The 25,643-nt window shown below is 38.0% G+C and overlaps 1 protein-coding gene across 4 annotated transcripts in view; it reads left to right on the top strand.

The window, feature by feature from the left end:
- The window catches only part of ESRRG (estrogen related receptor gamma), a 598,949-nt gene that overhangs the window by 526,714 nt on the left and 46,592 nt on the right, over window positions 1-25,643 (top strand). For all 4 annotated transcript variants that reach the window (XM_033430465.2, XM_049712394.1, XM_049712389.1 and 1 more), the window contains 2 exons: window positions 11,057-11,167; window positions 14,792-14,953. In XM_033430465.2, the coding sequence (XP_033286356.1) occupies window positions 11,057-11,167; window positions 14,792-14,953 (273 nt within the window). The remainder of the gene's footprint in view (window positions 1-11,056; window positions 11,168-14,791; window positions 14,954-25,643) is intronic.

The raw sequence follows: 25,643 nt of genomic DNA on the forward strand, positions 1-25,643 counted from the left end.
GGACTCGAGGCAGCTGGGAGTGTGTTCTGAATCTGCCATGCCGTGTTCTCCATGTCTGCATTTCTACAAGACTTAGACCATGCTCTCATGCTCTCTCTTGGTTTTCTTTTCTTTTTCTCCATTACCTTTCCTCACAAATACTTAGCAGCACAGCTGGGAGATGAACGGAGGTTAGCTATGGTATATAGATTTGGATGAGAAGGGGGTGGAAACCATTGTATTTTCTTTATTTCGTATTAGACCTTGAATCAGCCCATTGTAGGGTATCTCTCTAAACGTCCTCCTTTTTAAAAAATTTTTATTGAAGTATAGCTGATTTACAATGTTGTATTAATTTCTGCTGTACAGCAAAATGATTCAGTTATACATATATACATATTCTTTTTCATATTCTTTTCTAATACGGTTTATCACAGGATATTGAATATAGTTCCCTGTGCTAGACAGTAGGACATTGTTGTTTATCTATCCTGCATACAATAGTTTTCATCTGCTCATCCCAAACTCCCAATGCTTCCTTCCTGCCCTCCTCCCCCTTGACAGCCACAAGTCTGTTCTCTATGTCTGTGAGTCTGTTTTTGTTTCCTAGATATGTTCATTGGTGCCATATTTTAGATTCCACGTGTAAGTGATATCACATGGTATTTGTCTCTCTCTGTCTGACTTACTTCACTTAGTATGATAATCTCTAGGTCCATCCATGTTGCTGCAAATGGCATTATTTCACTGTTTTTTATGGCTGAGTCTTTTTTTTTTTTTTTTAAATGTTCCTTCATTTCTTCTTGTTATAGTCTAGGCAGGCTGCTATAACAGAACACCATAGACTGGGTGGCTTATACAGAAGAGAAATTTATTTCTCACAGTCCTAGAGGCTGAGAAGTCCAAGATCAAGGCACTGGCAGATTCAGAGTTCAGTGAGGGTTTCCTGGTTGATAGATAGCCTTCTTGCTGTCCTCACATGGTGGGAAGGGCCTGGGAGCTCTCTGGGAACTCCTTTATAAGGGCACTAACCCCATCACGAGGGCTGCACCTTCATAACCTAATCACCCCAAAGGCCTCACCTCCAAATACTATCCCCTTGGGGATTCAGTTTCAACATAGGAATTTTTGGAGAACACAAACATTCAGTCCATGGCATTTCTTGTTTACTCCACTAAAATCTTACAGGGAGGCCACTGGACTCCACTGTGTTCCTCTCCATTGAATGTAATGCAGTGACTATGGCTCTCATTCCAGCTACTTGAATACCAGCTTAATTTCATATTTAATTCATTTCTACAGGGCATTGAATTTTGCATAAATATTCTTTGTGCTTCTGTTTACACAGAGAATCCCCATGGAGTGCTGTGCATTGTTATTACTATTATTATTGTATTAAACTTATTGCTGCCGGTGTCACAAGAAATAAGTGTCACAGTGTCGCAAGAAAATTTCTCACTGATATGAGATTTGGATGTGTATACATTAATGTTATGTTCACATTTGATCTCTATTGAACTGATTTTTTTTCCCTATGTATTTTGTGGTTTTGGTATAATTCTTTTTTTCACATGACCCAGGCATATGTTCTTTCTGCTGGATTTACTTTATTTCCAGTCTCAACTTTGCAAAATCATAATCACCAGAAAAATATTAATTAAACACCATGTGTCACTTTGGTATCTTAGAATTGGCTCTTGGAATTTCTGCTTGAGTCTGGTAATGCATTTTTATTAACTGTGCTGAGTTCCTAACCAATTGGCCAGGGCTTAAAGTTTTCTCCTACTAAAGTGACCATAAGCTTCTCTTTTGAGCTGAACTCTACTTTGGTTGCCCACGTGATCTAGAATCACACATGCTAAAACCAAATGACCTCCAGACTCACCACCATCTTTCTCTGTCACCTGTTTCCTTTTTTTTTTTCTCCCACAACTTATATTCTCTTTGAAATCCACGTGTGGTTTTTTTGTTCACTAGACTCCACTGTATTCCTCTTCACTGGATGAAACACAGTGACTATGACTTTCAACCCGCAACTTATAAACCAGCCTGGTTGATTTCATTTTTAATTCATTTTTACAGGGCATTGAATTTTGCATAAATAATATTTGTGCTTCTGTTTACAGAGCATCCCCATGGGGTGCTGTGCACCGTTATTACTGTTATTATTGTGTTAAACTTATTGCTGCCACTGTCACATTTAATTGTGAATTAGTAGAATCACTTTTCCTGATGGTGATGTGCAACCACATTTCATGTCTTTACCCGCTAATTCACAACTTTATTCACATGAGAAGGCAATTTCGGAAAGGATAAAGGGAAGAGTCACCAGTATCAAACAGTAACCAGACAAAATAGAGTTCAGATAGGTTTAAGTCACCGCAGTATCTCTTTCAATAGTTTATGAAATTTTTCACAGGCAAAAAAGAAAGAAAGGGAAGATTTTCTTTTTTTTTCTTTAAAGGCAGTCTCTATGTTTAGCAAATACAGGCCAAGCAAGCTCGCTCGCTCGCTCTCTTTCTCTTTCTCTCTGACATCAAGCAAAGTAAGAAATAGTACCTTTTGAATAGGAGATTTCCTTTAATTACACTGGGGAAGTGATAATGGTAGGTATTGCATGTTTAATGTAATGTTCTGGGTGCCCCTTTTTCTTTCCTTTTTTTTTTACCCCTTCACAGCCACCTCATCTTGAGCAGAAATAAAAGGTTCAAGGCTTGTCAGCATCAGTTTATAGATAGCTGTTTAAAAATAATGAGATATTGGGTATTGTAAGGCTCAGAGCCGTCTTGCCAAGACCCATTTATTTCTATTCACCTTTTGTCAGAATTGCAGACAGAAGACATTCAATTAAAACTTGTCACCTGTTGCAGATGACCTAATTTGTACTTCTATGTGTCACAGATTAGGGCTCCATGCTTCAGATGAAGCAACTGGACCCATGGTGGAATAATATTTTCCCTGCAAAATATTTTGTAAACTATGTCTTTTTCAGTTTTCTATGATTTTGATTTCGGCTCTCAGCCACATTATAAATTTAGCACATATGCCTCAGAACCAGCCAAGAGCAGTGAATCACACCTTGAAAAAAAAAGAAGGAGGGACTTCTTTGTGGCTATGTCCTGTGCACAGAAATCTACAAATGTATTTTGGATGCAGCTTGAATCTGAAACAGAGGGAAGCCTTTGTAATTTCCTATGCAAGCCTCACATGTTTAATAGTCCAGATAGCTACCAGGAGACCAAAACGAAAGACTTCCCTTTGCTAATTGTTAATTCATCTGTAGAGCAAGGAAGCTTTAATGTGAGTCCTGGCTTTTATCTCTTTTCGTGACTGAGGACTCAGTTAAAAAAAAAAAAAAAAAGCCCACCTAATGGATATGCATTTTCTCGCCCTGTGTGATTTTTCCCTTTTATTTCAGCAGATCTTATAGTGCTTCCACATGCAACCAAGCTATTTCCAAAGTTCCTGAATTGTTGTCATGTTATTTCAGCGGAAGTAAATGTAACCATTCGTCAAGGTGTCTAACTGAAAAGCCGCCATCGGGATCTCCTTCTAAACTGTAAAACTCAGCCAGAATGTTGCCTTGCCTCCATGGTCCTGGCAAAACAGTCCTTGTCTTACTTCAGTGACATTTTAAAGAGGAACAAGGAGCGAGGAAATGAATATCTCTGGGTCCCTGCCTCAAGAAAAAGCAGACTGACTGAATCTTTTTATCATTTTTGGTTTACCCACAGTCTCATAGCTATAAACCTCTTCTAAGTGGAGATGCTTTACAGAGTCATAGATGCAAAATGCCTGGCCCTTCAGTGGAGTAAAAGTATCCCTCTCTCCTCCTGCTAGCTCATCATTCTGCCTTGCTGTTTACATGCACCCCCCATCAAGGTGCGAGTATTGTTTACTACAGTAATTGCGTTTTATCTGCCCGTGCTTCTGCTTTTGGAGTATATACCACATGCTCTTTTCCAAAAATAGAATTTGATGACAGAGAAGCAGTATAAACATAGGGCTTGAGAACGTGGGCTCTGCAGCCGTGGTCCCCTGAGAACGTGGGCTCGGCAGCCGTGGCCCCCAGCTGCCACTCCTGGCTCAGCCTCTTCCCAGTTCCAGTTAACTCATTCGTAAAATGGGATGATAATAGCACCTGCTTCATAGGATTGCTGTAAGTATTAAACGTGTTCATGTACGTAAAACAATTAACCCATTGCCTGGAATAGAAGAAGCTCTCAATAACCAATGGGTGTTTGGGTTGATTCCAAGACACTTCACACAGAGATTAAGTCGTTCCATTATCAATGAAGATATTGCTTGTTAAGGAGATGCAGATATCGGGAGTCAAAAGTTTGCTGAGATAGGAAGAAAGGAACGAAATCATGAAGCCATGTTGGACAGTATCACTGTCTATTTTGAGAAAGGGCAATGATAGTAAGAGAAGATAACTAGGGCTCGGTGTGTTTTATTGTCTCTCATGATCCTTCAGAATTTAATATCGTTAGACTCTCCCTGGAGTATCTGCGTCAATGTACAAATAACTTTCACTCACCCCTTTACTGGGGTACCTATAAACATGCACAAATACTCTAGGTAAAACTGGTACTCTCTGTAAGGACGCTGTTACGAGGAAGAACCCCATCACAGGCTGCCACTAAACTTCTCGCCACTGTGTCTTGATACTGCTGATCTGCCTTTGCTTCCTTTCCTACAGCCCCTCAAAGGTGTTTTCTCCACCCTCTGTTTATGATGATTCCCTCACAGAAATCTCAGGCAAATTCAAGGGCGCTTCTAGGTACTTCTTTTCCTGAACGGAAAGAGCTGGATTCCCTTCCACAGCAGAGGGAGCCGCAGTAGCAGAGACATCGTGGAGGAGAAGGTTCCCGCCCTCTTCACCTTCTTGTGTCATAAGCTTTACTTTCCCAGGCAGCTCCTCATTCTGAAGTACAAGTCGTGTTGGATAACATTTCAATAATCCAACTATTTATTTAGTTGTCATTAAAGTCACTAATCTTTTTTTTTTTTTTTTTTTTGCGGTACGTGGGCCTCTCACTGTTGTGCCCTCTCCCGTTGCAGAGCACAGTCTCCGGGCGCGCAGGCTCTGCGGCCATGGCTCACGGGCCCAGCCGCTCTGTGCGGCATGTGGGATCTTCCCGGACCGGGGCACGAACCCGTGTCCCCTGCATCGGCAGGCGGACTCTCAACCACTGTGCCACCGGGGAAGCCCCTAAAGTCATTAATCTTTTAAAATATTATTTCACTATCTTTTAAAAAATTATCATTACTTTAATTTGACTATTTGCATCTTTCTTAAGTATTCCAGGGGTCTATGTAATCAACGTTTTTAGCAAACCTTTGTTTAAGAACAATATTATAAAAAGCCTTGTCTTTAATTTAGCAAAGTAGGCTAGGATAGCCTTGTGTAATTCTCTGAAGGGGAGATCTTTAATTATCCTATGAAATGACTTTGTGCTATTAAAAGTGTGAAAAATACGTTTGTCTTTGGACTATATAATATTTTAAAAATTTGCATTTGGGCCTAAAAGGTAGACATAAAATTAGCTGACCTAAGAAGGCCTTGTGCTGAACTGTTTCACTTCTTTTGGCATTTATGTGCCTCATAGCGGTTTTTTTTGTTTTGTTTTTTCCTTCTTGTCCTATTCCTGTTTTCTCAATTTTGTAAATTCTGACAACTTATGAGATTTGTGATTCCCTTGTGGCAATGTAGGCACATGCAGTACTTGACAGAAAAAGCAATGTGAAACGTTCTGTTTGGTAGGTAATGTAAATATTAAAATTTTTTATTTAAAAAACGAAAGGGGTAATGGCAGTCTCCACATGAATAGAAAATCCAGTTGCCTTAATTAACTTCAAATCCTGTCAAACATTGAACATTGTGGGTATCTTATTTACTGGGAGAAATCTTCTTTTTAAACTTTTTCAAAACTGGTTTACAAGTGGAGTCCAAACAGAAACTGTTTGTATTTAAGATTGTAAAGATGTAGAGAGACAGGCTTTGCCATTGTAAGTGGAAATATTTGGATTAGATTGATGTTTGTTTATGGCAAATCGGGATTTTCCAGGTCCTGATCGTAAATACTGTTGTGTTTTTTTTTTTGTTTGTTTCTGCTGAAAGTAGAGACTTTTAAATGAAATGTATTAGGTTAATTGGATAATTATCAATTCTCTACTTAACTTTGTATTGTGTGTTTCTAGCTAAACTCAGAGATAGCATTTTTCTTTTTGATAGACTTTGGGTTGGCTCCTGTATGTGTTCTAAAATAAATTCCAAATGATATTATTAGTGACAGGGGTGAACAGCAAATAGAATGGGATACCAAATATTTCTGTAATCACTTAGACATCAAATAATGTCATTATTTGGGTTTTTTCCTTTGTATTATCTTACCATTCAGTCATACCTCAAATCTGTTTACCTACAGAATTGAGGCAGGGTAGACTGTCACAATCCATGGGGGTAGATTTTCAATAAATGATCACGATGCAAAATATATTTCAATAAATAATATAGCAATATTTCAATTGGTATTTTAAGGTTTATAAGATATTTAATAATGTATTTGTATAATATGCAAATATATTAGTACATTAGTATAATATCCAAATATATTAGTACCTTATATTAATATAATTGGATCATTACAGCAAAACACCAGGGAGGTTATTGTCTTAATATCCATCTTATATTTGGAAAAGCAAACAGGTTAAGGAACTCAACAAAATTTACAGAGCTTGTTAATGAAAGAGCCAGAAAGAAACCATTCTGATTTGCAAACTATGCTTTATTTTTTTCCATGTTCCTCATATAATATTTAGGAATAAATTATTATATTATTACAGTTGGAAACATTTTTCTGGAAAAACTTTAAAACTAGAAATATACTGAAAATAGACTTCTTTTATTTTTAAATTTATTTATTGGCATATAGTTGCTTTACACTGCTGTGCCAGTTTCTGCTGTACAGCAAAGTGAATCAGCCATACATATACATATATCCCCTCTTTTTTGGATTTCCTTCCCATTTAGGTCACCACAGAGCACCAAGTAGAGTTCCCTGTGCTATAGAGTAGGTTCTCATTAGTTATCTATTTTATACATAGTAGCGTATATATGTGAAAATAGACTTCTTAATGATATCTGTATAGTATTGTTTTATCAGACCCTTTAAAATAACATTATTGAAGTTTCAGTGCATATATTATTATGACTCAGATGAATAAATCTGTTTATTTTCAAAGATGCACAGATAAAGAAGCTGGGTCCACATGTTTGAACACATAGTTTGGGCTGATTTAACTTTGAAACCTATGTCACTTGTGTATTTCCGTGTTATATGATTGTCCTTGGGGGGAAAAAAAACTGGTTTTACTGACTGTTTTTTCTCCAACAGAACTGAATAAATTGATGAATGATTTTAGTATGATGTAGAAGTAGTTGCAGGTGTGTTACTAGGATTTGAGTTCAAACATTTCACTGCGTATGAAGTCAGCTAAACTAAATCATTATCATCATCATCATGTCTCTAGAAGATGCATAAAAAGAAGATTTTCCAGATTTTGAAAAGAGGTTAAAAGCAGTATAAATATTTTTTACTTGAAATTGTTGATATTTGTCTACTTTTAACCCCCTAAAATAGGAATAAAACTTTCACATAAAAGTTATTATGATCTTTTTAAATATATCGACTCTAGAAATTTTTACCATTAATTGTTATCTAAACTTGGCAGGAACAATTTTTCTGTATATTGACTGCCCATCAACTTTCGCTACATAATTGTACTAATTATTAATTATGTAGTATTAATATCTATTTTTTCCCTCTACAGTCATCTACTGAGTACCATATACATAAAGTTATAAATCATAAAAGAATGCTTTGTCCAACTGATCTTTATTTTAGGAAGTAAGAAAGCGTTAAGTCATGGCTTTTGTAAAAAAGTACTTGAATATTTAGAAACTGGATAGATACGTAGATGGTATGGATGGATGGATGGATGGATAGTAGTTTATCTACCCACACACTGAAAGGAGGTGAGAGGGAGGGAAGAAAGCAAGAAAAAGAGGGAAAAGGAGAAAGAGAAAGCGAGAATGAACATAAGAGAACACTCCTTTAGATTTTGGAGGAGCACGTAAAAATAATATGAATATTTCAGTAATTCATTGTTCACAGTTGAAAGGAAATGTACAGTAATAAAATTATTTCACAATACTTAAAGGCTATATTCCTACAAATACAAAAAATATCCCATAATGCATAATAAAAATTCTGTCAACCAAGTATATGTACTTTTTTCTTCATGATATTTAATAACTAATTTTCAGTGTTTCACTTCTCCCAGAAACTTGGGCCAGTTGGCTAAGCTGATTGGTGGCTTTAGTGTGATACAACTGTGTCAGAATTGTGTCCAGCCAAGACCTTGAATCCAGTCTTTCAGCCACAGTCCTCTTCCATAGGCCTTCAGGATGGACAAAATCCATTGTCAGAAACTCACCAGCTCTGACTCCTGTGTTGGAAAATACACAGTGTATTGTTCAGTATTTGAGCATGTGAGGCTATATTGCTCATGGTGAACTCATGCCCTGACAGACACCAAAAGCAAGGTTTGGAGTCTACAAACCTAATCAAGATGCATTCTGTGAGCTTTTTTGGTTCCTTTTTCTTTTTAATTTTTAAAATTTTTATTGGAGTATAGTTGATTTACAGTGTTGAATTAGTTCTGCTGTACAGCAAAGTAAATCAGTTATGCATATACATATATCCACTCTTTTTTAGATTCTTTTCTCATATAGGTCATTACCTATGAGTATGAGTATGAGTAGAGTTCCCTGTGCTGTACAGTAGGTCCTTGTTGATTATCTGTTTTATATATAGTAGTGTGTGTATGTCAGGCTTTCTTGGTTCTAACAATTTCAGAGTTATTTTTAAATGTTTCCTCCTTTTTTTAGCCTTCGTCTGTCATTGTCTTTCTCTGTCTCTGTTTGTTTCATCCTGCCTTCTCTTCACACCTCTAACCATATCACATTAATGTTCACATTGCGTTGGAGCTGGATGCCAAATGTGTTATGGTACCACTTTTAGTTATATATGCTTTTAATTTTCTAAACTCTTATAATGGAAAATTTTTAATTCTTATAATGAAACAAATTTGAATGGATCTCAGATGAACAGACAAAATGTGACCACATTATCTAAACTGGAAAAATATCCTGGAGAAAGAAAGCAATGAAAAAAGGCAAAACACGACTAAAGGGGGGAAAAGGGGGAAGGTGTTAAACTTTAGTAAATTAAGTATAGACACAATAAAAATAGAACATTAGAAATTAGATAAACGAAGGAATGGAACTCTAGGTGCAAAATTGCTCTAAAAGCAGCAGTCAAGAAATGTTTCTTCATGATTCACAAGCATTCTATTTTCACTGAATACTTAGAGACTCTACCTAAGCTCTTCGTTTTTTGATATTTGTTTGTCTAAACCTACTTACTTGCTCTTGAAGTTGCCTCCTGATATCACTTAAACTCTGCTCTGATGTTTCAGTTTGACATTTCAGGGTTTATCTAGAACCAAGTGTATGTTTGTGTGTATCACTCAAAGGAGGTCAACTCTTAAAGTAGTAGTAATATGAAAAGTTATGTGTTTCTTTAGCTCATGGATTGATAGTCATCTTTAACATATGAGTATATATATTCACCTTCAGGATTCACATAGAAATAGATCAGCCTTTCCCAGACTGTTTCATATAATTCAGTTACACCACAACTCACCTGTTCCACATGATATTAACAAATGTTCCCAAAACAGGACTTTGGTTTGCAAAACATTGCATAGGCTGTATCTCCCTCTGAGAGTTCTATTCGTTGCATGTTAAAGGCTCTGAGAGGGCCTTCAGTAAATTAACAATACTGAGGATCCTGTTAAACCCAATCTATTTTCTGGACAGTTTGAGAAATATGAAAATATGTACAATGAATTACTTGGTTGTGAATTTATTAGTGGATAATGTTAATACTGTCTTATCAATTAAGGTACAATCTAAGACCACAAAGCAAATCTCTCACCTCTCTCTTACTCCCAAGTAATCTTCTCTTTATTTGATAAAGATTTATATGTTTCTATCCTAAACTTTACAATTACAGACTGGAAACCAGTTATTAACAAGCGCCCCTCCCCACTGCCCCATGTAAATGAAACATTTCTTTCTTTTTAATCCCTTTCTTTCCCGTTTGCCCCTTTCCCTAATGTTATAGATCCACTACCAGCAATACCTCCCTGAATCTTGACCCAGTCCATCACTCACGGGGGAAAAAGTATTACTAAATGCCAGTCTACTTTTGCCTACTTTCTAGCTTCATCTCTGCCCTCCTAACAAATCCCTCCTTTGCCATCCTAGCCTCCTGAATTCTTTCAGGAATCTCCTCCTTCTAACCTGCATTCAGTCCAAACCTGCTCTCAGTTTTCTCTCATTTGAAGGAAAATACAAACTTGTGCCAAAATATAAAGAACATGCTCCTTCAGAGACATGTTGACTTAGAACATGGGACGATCCTCGCGTCTCATCTTGTGTAGTAGGGTTCCAGCTCTCTACAACATGTAGGGGTTTTCAACTCAATTCAGTTCCACAGGTCCATGTGGAGTCCTCTGATAGACCGGCGTGGATTGAACAGCTCTGGGTCTACTGATCTACTCAAGCCCACACATTGAGCTTTCAGGGGTGACTGATGAAGAGGATACACGTTGCCAACATCTTTAATTTGAGAAACCGTGTTAGCACCAAATTCCAGTTTCTTTGTATTAATTCTCAAGGAAAGGTGCCTTTCCTTTGGTATGTAGGTGACTCTGATGGCCTTGCATAAATGTCTCTCAGCTTGGTCATCTCTGCCAGGTTTGGTTTCCAACCTGTGCCAGTCTTGGTTCAGCCGTCACTTTTCTACATTCCTCTGCTTCCCCTGGACCCTTCTGCAATCTACTCTCTGTTTACCTAGCACCCGTGGATGATAGTCTCTGTGTATTTGATTGGTCTCAAAGGTAGTTACCTCAACAGTAAGGAAGTGCCTGTCTTTCCCCACAGGAGTGCGTCTTGACAGAGTACGTGGAGGTCGGCAGAAGTACAAGCGCAGAATAGATGCGGAGAACAGCCCATACCTGAACCCTCAGTTGGTTCAGCCAGCCAAAAAGCCATGTAAGTACAGCAGACATGTCTGGCTTTCCAGCACACAACATCCTCCCAGCTGGCTCTAGGTACCTCACTTCTGGCATGCCCATTCCTGCTGACTCCAACGAGACTTCTCTTTGTTGGCGGGGGTGGGGAGATGTGGCTTTATTCCCAAGGATTGCCCTTGATGAGCAACAGCAACTCAGCGAATTATCTTTTTTTCCTGTGGTTTTCTCCCCCTCTACCTTTTTTTCACCTAGTCATTTTGCGGAAGCATAAGCATACCAAGGCATAGCTTATGTAGTGCGAATTTTACATTTACGGGTTATCTTTATTTTCAGAGGTACATAAAATGGATCGTACCATGATCATTAGTTCATTGGAGCTGTTAGTTTCAGATTTCACAAGAAAGTGATTTTTGTAGTTTCCACTAGCTAAATGAGTTTGTTCAACCTCCCAATGAAAATACATTAGGAGCCTCATTAATTTAGAGCTATAGATGGTTAACACACTAGCTAGCAATAGATTAAAACAAGGATGGGCCCTACGGATAACAAGCATAGGTTGGTGGTTCCATTTCAGATGCCCTTATGGGCATTATGAATTGTTTTTTAAAAGCCCATGGTTTGATAATGCCTGGCTGCAATTTGAAACAATGGTAGGTGTGTAGCTAAAATGCAAACCCCATTCTCTTTGTCATTAGCTAAAAAGAGCTAGAATATAGATTGAGGCAGTTGACTGTGTTCCAGTTTCTAAAAGATCAGTTCATGGTCGTAGTGCAAAAGAGCTAACATTTTAGGATGTTTATGCATAGAGTTTATACGAGGCACTGAAAGTGCTTTGGTGGAAACAATTCTCACATTTAGCTGTCTCTGTCTCAGAAGACACAACCAGCCCTCACCAGAGGAAGTTGCAGCTATAGCAGTTCTAGAAAGGACACGGGTAGTTTTTGATCTGCTTTCGAGGGAAGAGAAAAAGTGTCCTCTTCTCATTCCGATTCTCCAGGAGGGGTCGCTGCTGTGCATCATCCGTGTGAGCATATGGGCATCTGTTAAATACATAAAACAGACCCTGAACTGTAAATGAAAGGACATTTTAGCTATGTCAAAGGCAAAACAACCAGTTTTACATAAAATTGAAGCTTAAGTGAACATATGGCATGGTTTCCTCTTGCCTTTCCAAAAAACATTATGTTGATTATACCTTCAATTGTCCAATCTGGCATCTCCTCAGCCTGCATAAGCTGTCTGGCATTCTGCAAATACAATCTAGGACTGCATTAAGCAGATTTTGCACATTAGAATAAAAAAACTTTCTGATAATACAATAAAGTGCAATAAACACGAATGCTTAATTTCATTAGAGGTTTCGTTTTCCTGGATTCACTAATATCCAGACTGGGCATTTCTCATTCATTTTATATGAAGTCAACTGACACCATTGACGATATCCTCTACCGAGAGAAAAATGAGCACCAGCCCACTCGTAAGTCCACAGGAGGGATAAAGAAACATCTATGGTTTTCGGCGTAAACCTGAGAAATTGGGAAGAGACTTGTCAAGTACCTTTAAGAAGATGACAGCAATTTCAGTGAGCTCCATTTGTCTGAGATGAAAGAGGACTCCTAATAAATCATTACTCATTATCTTAAGGCCTCTGTGTTCATTTTCCTTAGTCTATCCAATTAGTGTATTTTGGTAACAAACATTTATAAAACTTAATTTTCAGATCCTGTCAGATAAATGTCAAGAGACCAGGCATGGGCTTTGCTCAGAAAGTGGCTGGGGGAGATTTCTGGAGCCTGACTGATTGTGTACTACAAAAGCCCAAGAATGAAAATTGGGTTCTACTGATTCTAATTAGGGAAACATTAAATAAGATTCACCTAGAAACAGTGCTGCCGGCTATTCCATCTTCTGAATGATAGGAATTTCTAAGCTTCCACCGAATTTCTTTGACCCCCTCCAGTCAAGTATCCAGTGGCTTGGGTGAAACAGGTTGCATTTTCCCTGTACTAAGAGACCTCGAATCACGGTTTCCTTCCGCTACATTTTTGTACCCTTTATTACTGCATTTTCTTCTAATCCTGAGGATCTAGTAGTTGCTGACAGGTTTTGCTGCATTGTCAGAGCAATGAAAGTGGAAACTTTTCCAAGCATAGCTAAAAAACAGGGTGTTGTTTCGATAGCATATACGAGAAACAAATGTCCTTCTCTTCAGATCCTACAAATTAAAAAAAAAATTTGATTTTAATTTCTTTTCTAGAAAATACGATATTTGGGAATACTTCCTCCCAAATCTGTATTTTTAATTTGATAATAATTGAATATTACTGCCATTGAATGGTTATCTGTTGATAATTTGAAGTGAACAAAATTCATGTGGTGGTCATAGTAGTAAAAATTTTAAACTCTATCAGAAGAATTACAAATTGTAGCCTGGATAAGTATCCTTGTTATGTTGTTACAGCAGACAAAAAAAGAACTATGTTTTCAATTCTAAGGTATATGAAGTCTGTTCATTTTGAGTTAAAAAAGTTAAAAATGTATAGGGAAAGGCAAATGGTCTAGTAAACGTACAGGAACCTTTGACTTGGCTCACACAGATCGCATTTAATACCCTAGTTTTCTAGAGTAATAGGACACAGACATTGAAATATCTGAGTTTATTCTTACCTATTTGTATTTCCTCACTTAGAAGAAAGTATCCAATCTAAAGCTACATGTAGAAATTGAAAGTGGGGCCAACAAGAAAAATCATTCTGTTAGCAAGGCTTTATAACCCCTTCCATAAACTCTCACATGGCCCTGAGCGATAAAACACATTTGCTGTGATGCTTTCCATTTGTCTCTAGTGTTTATTTTATGAAGGATTTTAAAAACATATATCACAAATTTCAGACAGATAAATCTGAACCAGAGAATGAACTAAAGACAACAGATGAAAATAGAGGATTAAAGTATTAGACGCTCCAAAGAGGAAATACAGTCACATTTAAGTTGGAGTATTTTTCTGGAAACTGACATTGGCTGTATTTGGAAGATGGGCCGGGTGTGTGGGGAGGGGGAGAAAGGCAAGTCGTTTGTATTGAATGCATCCCACAGAGACAGAGTTATACAGTCAGTAATTCACCCCGGCAGAAGGGCTCTGACCTTTGCTCCTCTTTAAAGGAATTAGGACAGTTAATGACTTTCATGCCCATTATGTCTATGGGCAGTAGGAGTTCTTTGCCTCCTGCATTATGTTCTATATTTCAATGGCTTATGTGGATATTTATTTTAAAGCTGTTGTATGCTATTTAATCTGCTTCCCCAGATCCCACTTAAGAATCAAAGAGCAGACCCAGAAAGCCTCTAACTTCTCTTATCTGTTTGCTATAAAACATTTCATTACAGGACAGATGCTTCATTCCAGCAAAGGCAGGTAAAGCCAAGAAGAAACAAAGAACTATTACAACTGCTATGGGTTTTCCAGAACACTGTTTAATGTATATATGTTGAACCGTAAATGGAATATTTGGGGTTGATTATAGGTGTTTGTGGGGTGTTTTCGTTGTTTTTTGTTTTTGCTCAAAACACCACCTAGTTTAGAACGTGCGAAAGAGGGATGATGCTACTAGTGATCTTGTAGTGCTCTGGTCTGATTCTGCAGATAACAAGATTGTCTCACATTTATTGGTGGCTGAACCGGAGAAGATCTATGCCATGCCTGACCCTACTGTTCCCGACAGTGACATCAAAGCCCTCACTACACTGTGCGACTTGGCCGATCGAGAATTGGTGGTTATCATTGGATGGGCGAAGCATATTCCAGGTACCTTTTCTGAAATGAAAAAGAAAAGTTTGCAATTAATTCCCTAAGCTTTATATGTTGATTTAGGCAAATTCACAATTTTCTCATTAGGATTTTTAATTTTTATTTATTTATTTTAATTTGCTTTTTTATTTGTATTTTTTAAATTAATTTATTGTTCTTGGCCACACTGCACGGCTTGTGAGAACTTAGTTCCCCAAGCAGGGATTGAACCCAAACCATCGGCAGTGAAAACACAGAGTCTTAACCACTGGACCACCAAGCAATTCCCGTTCATTAGGATTCTTTTAAACCTTTACATTTGTTTTTGTCATACTTAATTTAGTGCTTTCTTGGTCCTAATAGAATCATATGCCGTTTTTATAACTGTACCATCTTGAATGCTTGTTAATTATTTTTTCGCATATGAAGGTACTATTGCCAACCTAAGATAAAGAGAATATAACTTGTTAAAATATTTCTTTATTCTTCTAAAAAGTCCGAGTTTTCTCCTAAGGAAATACTTCTGTTTTTTCTTTTCACTTTAAATAAATGTTTATGAATTGGGGGCTTTAAGGCAGACAGCCTGGGTATAAGTGCTGCCTGGCCTGCCAATGGGACAACTTCCTGAGCTTACTCTATCTTAGCTTCCTAAACCCTAAATAAAGCTATAATATCGTAATAAAAAAAAGTTTTTGTCAGGAGTAGTCTAGATACCTTTTTTCCTTTTAAAAATCACTTATTTTGTTGTTCATAGTGGCGATTTATACTGAATTGTTTTTCATATTTGCATATTGCTTTGGTTTACAATTAGATATTTACCATGAATTTATACATAAATTATGAAAATAAATGTTAAATTGACATTGTAAATATTCTCATATGGTGACTTAAGAGTAGTATTTCAGGGTTTTTAAAAAATATTTATTTATTTATTTATTTGATTGTGCTGGGTCTTAGTTGTGGCAGGCAGCCTCCTTAGTTGTGGCATGCAAACTCTTAGTTGCAGCATGCATGTGGGATCTAGTTCCCTGACCAGGGATCGAACCCGGGCCCCCTGCATTGGGAGTGCAGAGTCTTATCCACTGCGCCCCCAGGGAAGTCCCAAAAGTAGTATTTTAAAGTATCCAATTATTTTTCTCTCCAGGCCTGTCCTTAGATCAGTGAACATATACCTGATCACAAGGTTTAAGAATTTTAGTAGTCTACGTGAATTATTGTTTGTTTGAGCTTTGATCTTCAAATAGTTTACAAACAAATTTTTGGACGATGAGCCGTGTTTCTCTGGTACAGTGAACTTATTTCTGTCTCCTTAAACTAGTTTGTCTTTATGCTTTGAATGCTACAGTAATTTCTTTAATCAAATTGATGGAAGTCCCTTTCCCAGCCCACACTGAAACCAATTTATTGGCCATGATACGCCAGCTATGTTGCTAACAGTCGTAACGAACTGTCAGGCAATATCGCAGTGAAGCTAATTTGAAGTCATTAGGTGTGCAGCGTTCAGGCGACAATTTGTTACAGTGCTTGGGAACACAGCTGACATTTCTGAATGGCTTTGTTCACTGCAGTTCTAGATGAGGCCAAGCAAATTGTAAACTAATTTAAACATCACTCTGTATTATACCGGCTACTTTGTCTTACACTGTTTGCTAATAAAGCACCCCCAATTAAGTCAAAACAAGTTAAATAGGTGAGCTGGAGTGTATTCTTTAGAAGATACCTCCACAAGGGTCACTGCATCTAAAAGAAAGATGAGAATTTGATTGTGTGGATAGCTGATTTGCATTTGGATTGTAATCATATCTATAAGGTTTTTAGAAAAAGCAAAAAAAATCGAAATAGAATATGCTGAAAGATGGTGAGACATTGGAAGTTGTAGCGGTGGAAACAACCAGAATTTACCTAAACAGTGTATGAAAACTTTTTTGGAAGGAAAGTGTTGTGAAGGGTTTTAGAAAGAAACAAAACTAAGATTTGTTGAAGTGTCCACAGATACTTTTAAAAATAATCAATATATATTATATCATTTACATTTATCCACACACACAGGTACACAGACATACATACTCACAGGTTTAAAATAGCATTATTCTAACCCAGGGTTTCTCAGTCTTGACGCAACTGATGTTTGGAACCAGATAATCTTTTGTTATGGGGCCTGTCCTGTTCCTTGTAGGGTATTTAGCAACATCCTTGGTTTCTACCTATTAGCATCCTTGAGTTGTAACAAACAAAAATGTCTTCACACATTGCCAGATGTCCTCTTGGGAGGCAAAATCATGCCCCCCTTCCCCGGTTGAGACCCATTGTTCTAACCCAGGAATCAGATATTATTATCTTTAATTCAAAGATAGGGAGATCTGGGGCAGAGAGAGGTAAAAACACTTGCACAGGGCTTCCCTGGTGGCGCAGTGGTTGAGAGTCCGCCTGCCGATGCAGGGGACACGGGTTCGTGTCCCGGTCGGGGAAGATCCTACATGCCGCGGAGCGGCTGGGCCCGTGAGCCGTGGCCGCTGAGCCTGCGCGTCCGGAGCCTGTGCTCCGCAACGGGAGAGGCCACGAATTCTGCCCAAGTTCTCCCCGAATTAAGAAATTTGTTAAGCCCATATTCTGTTATCGTACAGACATTCCATAATAACGATCAAGAAAAGTCAACAACTCCTGCTGCTGCTCTCTGGAAAGGAAAAGTCAGTGATAAATTTGTGGGTCCAGTTGTGTATCTAAGTAGAAATGTCAGCTTACAGAGGAACTTGTCACAGTAAAGGGGCTCTGGTGACCTTTGTGAAGACAGTAACTTTAAATAACTATGAGTAACAGCATTTCCAGTGGTGGAAACAATTGCTATACGATTATGTGTTCAGTCTTAAGCTGAGGCTTAGAATTGGTAGGGGCTGACGTTATTCTCTCTCCCCAGCAAATGCCAGAGGAGGTTACTGTGCAATGATGATTCACAGCTCTGTTTCTCGTGATACCCGGAGGGTGTTTTAAATGACTGCAAGGAGTATCTTGGCTTTTCAGAGAGGGATTAGCAAAACACGAATTCACTGAAATGCCTTTAAGTTTCATAACAGTAAGTGTGCCATGCAGTGTTCGGAGGTAGAAGTAAAAGATGCTGTGATACCAGCGTGCTGGTCTATATAGCCGGGTTCAGGGAGCCTGGGCACGGCAGCAACATGGAGCATGAGATGGGGAGGGGGTAAAGCCAAAGAGAATATAAAGATTAAAGTCTCATTTCTGCCTTGATAAAAGTAAAAATGTGTTTTTGATACCATGACCTAGTCCTCATAACTGGGGTCAGAGCTGGAATTAAAGCCAAATCAGAACGGAAATTTCACGTCTTAATCTTCAGTTCAAAATTGTTTGTTTTTTAATGCTTCTGTTAAAACTAAAGTGAAATCTTTTTTTCTTAAATATACTAAAATCCAAGCCTTTGCTCTCTTTGTGCTGCTCTCAGTTTGTGGAATCACACACACACACACACACACACACACACACACACACACACACTTTTTAAAAATTAAGTTTAGCATATAAGATCAGATCAGTAGACTTTCTGCACTCCTGGGAAGATACTTTTGTATACTTGCTTTTGCTACATAAAAAAGTGACAAATTCAACAAAAGAAAATATTGAAGAAGAATACATAGGGAGTGGGGTTTTTTTTATCAGTAAATAGAATTAGTTGACTTACTTTAATAAATCACATAAATGGAAAAGTGTGTTGTTCGGAAACATGACCATACTTTATCTCTAGAAGCAAAAAGATCACAAGGGCTTTAGAAAATGCTTGACTTTAGTTGAAGGAGCATAAGGGCACCAGAACAGATGATGGTGCCCTAATAGCCCTTTTTAAGAATGACAGGGCCCCACCATTAGCATCCTTTTATATCCTTGGAAATTGCTCATGCCTCGCTTTTCTGGTTCCTATCTGCCTGACTCTTTTTTATTTCTCTTTCAATTTCGTCCGCGCTCGGATAAGCGCATGCTAACACAATATGATTGAGCTGTAAAATGGACCGCTGTCGCCTCTAATCTCTTTTATGTAGATACGGAGGTCCTGCACACTCCACTTCATTCTCTCTCCATTGTTGGCCTTTTTTAGAATGGGCTGCCAAGTAATGGCGGCTCTGTCACATATTAGAGCTAGGTTTCACAGGGTGTGATAAGACGATTATCAGCCCAGCAGTCAGATCTATTATTGTTCTTTGTGGTTGATTAAAATATTATTTTGTACTGTAACTTTGTTAGCAAAATGCAGAATGTGCTTCGTCAGATGGTGCTTAAAAAAGCATCACCCATATTAGCTGACCTATATAAGTGGCTTAAATATATTTATGGATCTCGCCAGACGAATGACTTTAAGAGAAAGGTATTTGAACAATTCAGTGAATGAATGTATTTTAGAAGTTGTTTTTTCCTTTATCAAGTATGGCAGATTATCAGGTGGGCTTGTTTATTTTTGACATGACAGATCGAACAGTTACCTGCTGAAGAAGGAGGACTCCATTCAAGTTTGGAGCCTCTTAGTGACATTTTTAAAACAGGAAAAAACCCACAAAAAACTATAGTTTTTCTTCATACCAAATGAAGGCAGGAACTATTAAGCTCAAAAAGAAAACCACACTAGGAAGAGATGTGATAAAACAGTCATTATGTATAGTTATTCATGTAAGAAACAGAAGTCTAAAGTATAGAAACCAGTATTCTCCATTTATTCTGAAACATTTTTTCTAAAACGATCACTTAGGAAAACGTATTAAAACTTGCTCAGCGAGTTGGCTTTTTCTAGTTTTCTCGACAGAAGTACTTAGAATTTTCTATAAATGACAGAAATCTCTAAAGAACATGGATAAACTATTTCTATATTAGGATATAAATTTTGTGAGAGAATACCCAAGAATGTTTTGAACTAATATTTATGGCTAATGATACTGTTGAAAGATATATTTATTGTTCTAATGCATTTTACGTAGAGATCAATTTTTTAGATTGTATCATTCCCCAGGCAAAGTTGTGAAGGTTTTGTTTTTTAACTGCCCATTACTTATCTTAAACTGCTGGCACCATTACATGATTATGACATGTGAAAAAGCACAAAAAATTGTGGTGGAAATAATTACTGTAAGATTATGTTTCCATTTGTAACACCAGGTAAGTTTTCATGTGTATGCATGTGATTATGGTTTCACATGCAGGAAATGGCATAGTTAACTAAGAGAGTTATGTTATATATAAAAAGGACCTAATATGCTGTTTCGTTTCTATATCATTGGCACTTGAAAAATGTACTATTGATTAGTTGATTAAAAATATGCACAGCACAAAACTATTAATTGGCTCTGAGGCTCCGCCCTCCACCCCATGGTATAACTGAATTTACGCGTAGTTGTAATTTCTACTTTGCTACAAGTGAATTAAAGCGATTACAGCTCTTTTCTCAGGATTAATTTTTCTTATATGCATGTAACTTAATGATTTCAGAACTGTGAAGTCATTGAGTCTTTTAGTTAAGTGGAGAAATTTTTTTTTTTTTTTTGCGGTATGCGGGCCTCTCACTGTTGTGGCCTCTCCCGTTGTGGAGCACAGGCTCCGGACGCGCAGGCTCAGCGGCCATGGCTCACGGGCCCAGCCGCTCCGCGGCATGTGGGATCTTCCCGGACCAGGGCACGAACCCATGTCCCCTGCATCAGCAGGCGGACTCTCAACCACTGTGCCACCAGGGAAGCCCCAAGTGGAGAAATTTTAAATTTAAGATCCAATGCCTTGGCACTTAGTAAGACTATTTAAATTACAACTATATTCAATTATCAGATAGTTGGAAGTTATGTTTAATGTACCTGGGAGTTGTATACCTGTGTACCGGTAGTTGTGGTTTATAAAAGGTAGAATAATTCTGAAAGTAAAATCAGAAAACCTGAGCTGTATATAGTTGAGTAATGTTTTGTAAGTTATGTAATTGGTCTGGCCATGAGTTATATTATGAAAATCAAATGAGGAAAAAAAACACACATGCAAATTATACACATATGGATAATTAATTTGCAAATTATCAAGAATCATCTAAAAACGTAAAATATTCAGTGTTCATTTTAGTGCCTAAGAGACTGTGCATAGATTGTCATTTTATTGTAATTAGAGCCAAGTGATCCAAAAAGTTAGTATTCATAAGAGCTATTTCAAAAAATATTCAGAACAAACCTCCATTATAATAGAAAGGGAGGGAAAGGTTATTTAACCAAGAGGGTCACTGTATGGATATGGCCATCACTCTGTCCTAGGCGAACAAGACCATTAGCTTCTAGATAGTCAGGTTCGTCCTCCTCAGCCACACCTGAAATAACTGAACGTTTATCAGTTTCTGAAGTCACAGTTGTGATATGGAGAAAGGAACAAGCTGAAAACTATGTTGTGAAAAAACTAATCTGAAAGATCCCCTACAGGCTTGTTCATTTTCTGCAGCTCCCTTGCTAGAAAGGAGAAAGACCAACAAAGAAGGTTTGAGGTTTCCCAGACAGAGACCTGGTTCAAGAGACACCCCCAAATGTTATTAAAGATGCTCACAAAGACCTCTCCACACCACTCAGTGCCATTGTTTGTGACCTGATGCACAGTGCCGTCACCATGCTGAATTACCTGTGCTCACGTAAGCTCTGTTCCAGTGTTCTGGTCCATTCCTAGGTATCCCCCAAATATATCTGCCATCCATTCGTCGTCATGCCATTGTGTACCTCTGATCAGCGAGGAATCATGATTTCATAGCAGTCATGAATACAATTTAAGTATTTGAGTGTCTGCTATGGACCTAATACTATGCTAGGTACTGTGGGGCTTATTCAAGCTACAGGTGACCTGATCTCCACCCTGAATCATGGATCTGTGTCTGCATAAATAGCTGTGCATACATATGTGCATTGTTATGTGGTAATCTTCTTTTTTGTGGGATTAAGCTTTCAATACAAAAACAACTAACATCGGTAGAGTTTATTATTGTTTACAAAGCACTTTCACGAACTTTTACTTGATGTCCATAACAATTCAGTTGTTTAATTCTTATTGTCCCCTAGAGTCAGGAAGTTTGATTCACACTGTTAGTAGTGTTACTTGAACCGTGGAATATTTAACTTAAATGACTTTTTACCAGTAGCTTCAGTAGGTCTTTCTCCCCTATCCTCCTCTACTTCCCCGTACATTTTTTGTCATTTGTTCCAGATTACCTACCTGCCTTTCATACAAGTTTAGGCAAATGGAACGTATTTGCCCTGTTTTTAAATATTGTCTCTACATTTATAAAATGAAGGGAGAATTGAATCAAAGAGGAAATGTATGACACACCTTTAAAATCAATAAAAATCAAGGTGTTTGATTGATAGTGTGCCCTTTATATCCCTGATCACAAATTTTAATGAAACAAGGTGATCACTGTGTAGCTACTCAGCTGAATGGTTGGAAAAGTTTTTAAATGATGGGTTGCTAAAATTGAAGGCTCTTCCTCCCCAATTCTGTTCAGATCACTGGGTTGAAGATTTCTCTATTCATCAAGTCCTAAAAGATGGTATCATTTTCAGGCAAGTAATCGTAATCGCGAAACTCTTTTGAATGATAAGGTGACAGGATGAGTCTCGTCATTCGGTTCACTATATATATCAGAAGCCTGAACAAGCCTGCACTCTGCCTGAGGGTTATCAAAATACTGACATCCCATAGACCTGGCCCAACTCATATCTTTCTGTTCTGGAATTCTGTTTGTTCATAGAGCTGTTACTTCTGACTTTTAGGGTCTTCTCGAGGCTACTTGATGAGTTCAAGAGAGAAAGACTTCTGTGTCTTGTGAAAAGAATTCTATGTGGAAGCTGATTTAATTAGCATAACCCATATATGCTTAAATGGCTCGTTAAAATATTTTTCCACCTCTAAAAGAAGAATTGGAGGGAGAAGTTTAAACGCGATGCTGGCGTGTTTTGTTTCTCCCTCTGCTCCTCTTTGACCCTCTCTCCATCCCTAATCCCACCTCCCTCCCGTGGGCTGGTCACACGTTTTCCCCTGCGTCCCCCTTGCTCTGCCTCAGCCAATCTCCAAATGAATGCATGTCTATCGTGGCCTTGGCTTTGGCACTCTGGATATATTGATTAATAGTTGCCCTAAGCTCCTTTTAGCAAATCAAATTTTCACTTTTAGCAAGGATTTCGCCTCTGATTTATTCAGCAAAGTGAAATGCACTAAATTGACTTTGACATTCAGGGAAAATGGCTGAAAAACAAAGAGCAGAGGAAAGAGATATAAATTGTGTGGCAGCTGGAGACTTCAAGCATCTGAGGAACAGTTTTCTGTGGAATACAGAGTAATTTGAAAGCACACAGAGAAGTGGTTTCTTCAAAAAAAAATGAAAAAAAATGCTGAGTTTTCTTTTTGAATGAGGGTGTAAGTATTACTCAGCTGAACTCAGAATTTCTGGTACCATGCATTACATTTTGTAGATAAAAATAGCTGCGTAATCCAAGATTGCCTATATCTAAATGAGTTTATGAAAGCTGGGACATAACCTAATTACACTGGAAAAAAGAAATAGTCAAGTCATCCCACATGAAATAGAATAGTTAATGTGAAAGTGTGAGCGCTGTGTAGTAGTAGTAGTAGTGTGTGTGTGTGTGTGTGTGTGTGTGTGTGTGTGTGTGTGTGTTGTAAAGGATGGAGCTTTTTCATCACCATAAAAAGAATTTGAAAGCCTCAGAAAAGCCATGTAACTTTGCTCTTCTGTTTGCCTTTTTTCCCAAGAATGTTTGCCTTGGCTGTATTCCTTAACGTGACTAAGTCAGCCTACTTCCTTGTTAGACCAAGGTTCGGTGAATAAGTGACCATCAGGTTCAAGATACAAAGTGTGGTTTTGATGCATAAAAAGAAACGGTGCTGATGTAGATGAAGCAAAGAGGAAAGGGGGTTGAACTGAATTCCCTGTGGACACTTGGGGAGGAATGAAAGGTGTGAGGACTACTGAGGAGTAGTTTTGATATTGCGGATCTCGTAGACTGTTGAATTGCCTCTGCCGAGAGGGGTTATCAGAGGGGTGGAAGGAGAAGGGGGAGGGGAAATCTACAGAAGGAATTTGCTATTCATTTACCTTTTTGCTCTTCCATGTGAATTTTCCTTATTAACCAAAGTCAGGGTCCACATAGTCAAGGCACTGCCCTCCCTTTAACTCTACTTTTTCATTATTCTCTTTCTCTTCATTTTCAACAAATCAGTGTCCAAAGTGACCCAAGCCATCCACATCAGTGGCATCTTACCAATCAGATAATATTTTTAACATTATACCAAACATGTCCCCAGGCATAGAATTTCCCTAACGCCAAGCTGCTTCCTCCCCAGTTCAGGCCACTTTTCAACCTTCATATATGATTCTTAGAAGAACCCAATTAGGAGAATGTATTTAACCTGCTAAAAATCCCTTTAATTGACCAAACTTTCTAAGAAGCTTATGGTATATGATAAACAGATATAATACCTCCATTTGTTTATAAATACCTTGATATTTCTCTTAAGAAAAAAAATTTCTTGGTTTTCCCCAGAAAAGAAAAAAACAAACTATGATTTTCTCAGAAGCAATCAACCACTTTTATTTTTTATTTATTTTTGCCAGGTTATATGTTTTTTTCCTCCACCAAGAATCAGGAATGACGTACAAAGTACACAAACCCCAAGTCAAAGGGATATTCAGCTTTCATTTTATACTTGGATCTCTTAATGTGAAGTTCTGTGCTATTATTATATGAGTTAAAAGTACTAATGCATCGTAATTTAGTTAAAGAGGAACATATAGTGGGTAAATAGCACCTCTTGGTAATTCTAAGCTCTAGAGTCAATTCACCTTAGTTCATCCCACAATTTTCCATGTCTCCATTTAACCACAGAACTTTGCTTCCAATAAGGAAATTATATTTCCATTGCCAGAATGGGCAATTAAGTCCTCACTACATATTGTTAATATTATAAAATCAAGAAGGGGAAAGGACCCGTTTCTTCCACTGGATTCAGATTAAGCCAGTGGATGACCAGCCGTCCAGGTCAGCAGCACAGCCTGTATGGATTTAGAGAGTCATCGGAGCCCAATGAAACACCGTAATTCCAGGGGTGTCTCTGAAGAGCAGCTCCCTCCTCTCTGTAGGAAGGGGGCTTCACACCTGCTTAACCTACATTACGGAAGGATTAATTCCCTGAAGTGCTGGGCCCCCTCAGCCAGGCGGCATGTTTATGGCAGGGCACATGGTAGCCTGGGCTGAGGAGGGAGAGAGGGAAGGAACAGCTACGGGTTCAAGGAAGGACTGATTCCTCCTGACATGGTCAGCACTTTAGGAAAAAAAATAGTCCAGCTCTACTTAATCTTGTGATTTTCTGTGTCACGGCAGAGCCCAGTCTGCAATGCAGACTTGTAAACGTAGAAGAGGAATACCCTCCCAAAGGTCCTTTCAACTGTGCATATTACTCAGATTAACCTTTTGTGGAAAAGCATGGAATCTCTACTTAAACATTTCAGATTTATTTCTGTGAATGGCTGTGATATTGACGCAAAGTGCTTCAATATGATATGATAGATTTTCCCAAACTTTAAAAAATATGCTTGCTTACTTAGAAACATGCCTACAGGAAGTTTTATGACACTCTTTTAAAAATAAATGGAAGGATAGCAAATAGAGATCTCTTTCTTTAAAAATTA

The sequence above is a fragment of the Orcinus orca genome, chromosome 1 (genome assembly GCF_937001465.1).
Source record: "Orcinus orca chromosome 1, mOrcOrc1.1, whole genome shotgun sequence".
Taxonomy (NCBI): domain Eukaryota; kingdom Metazoa; phylum Chordata; class Mammalia; order Artiodactyla; family Delphinidae; genus Orcinus; species Orcinus orca.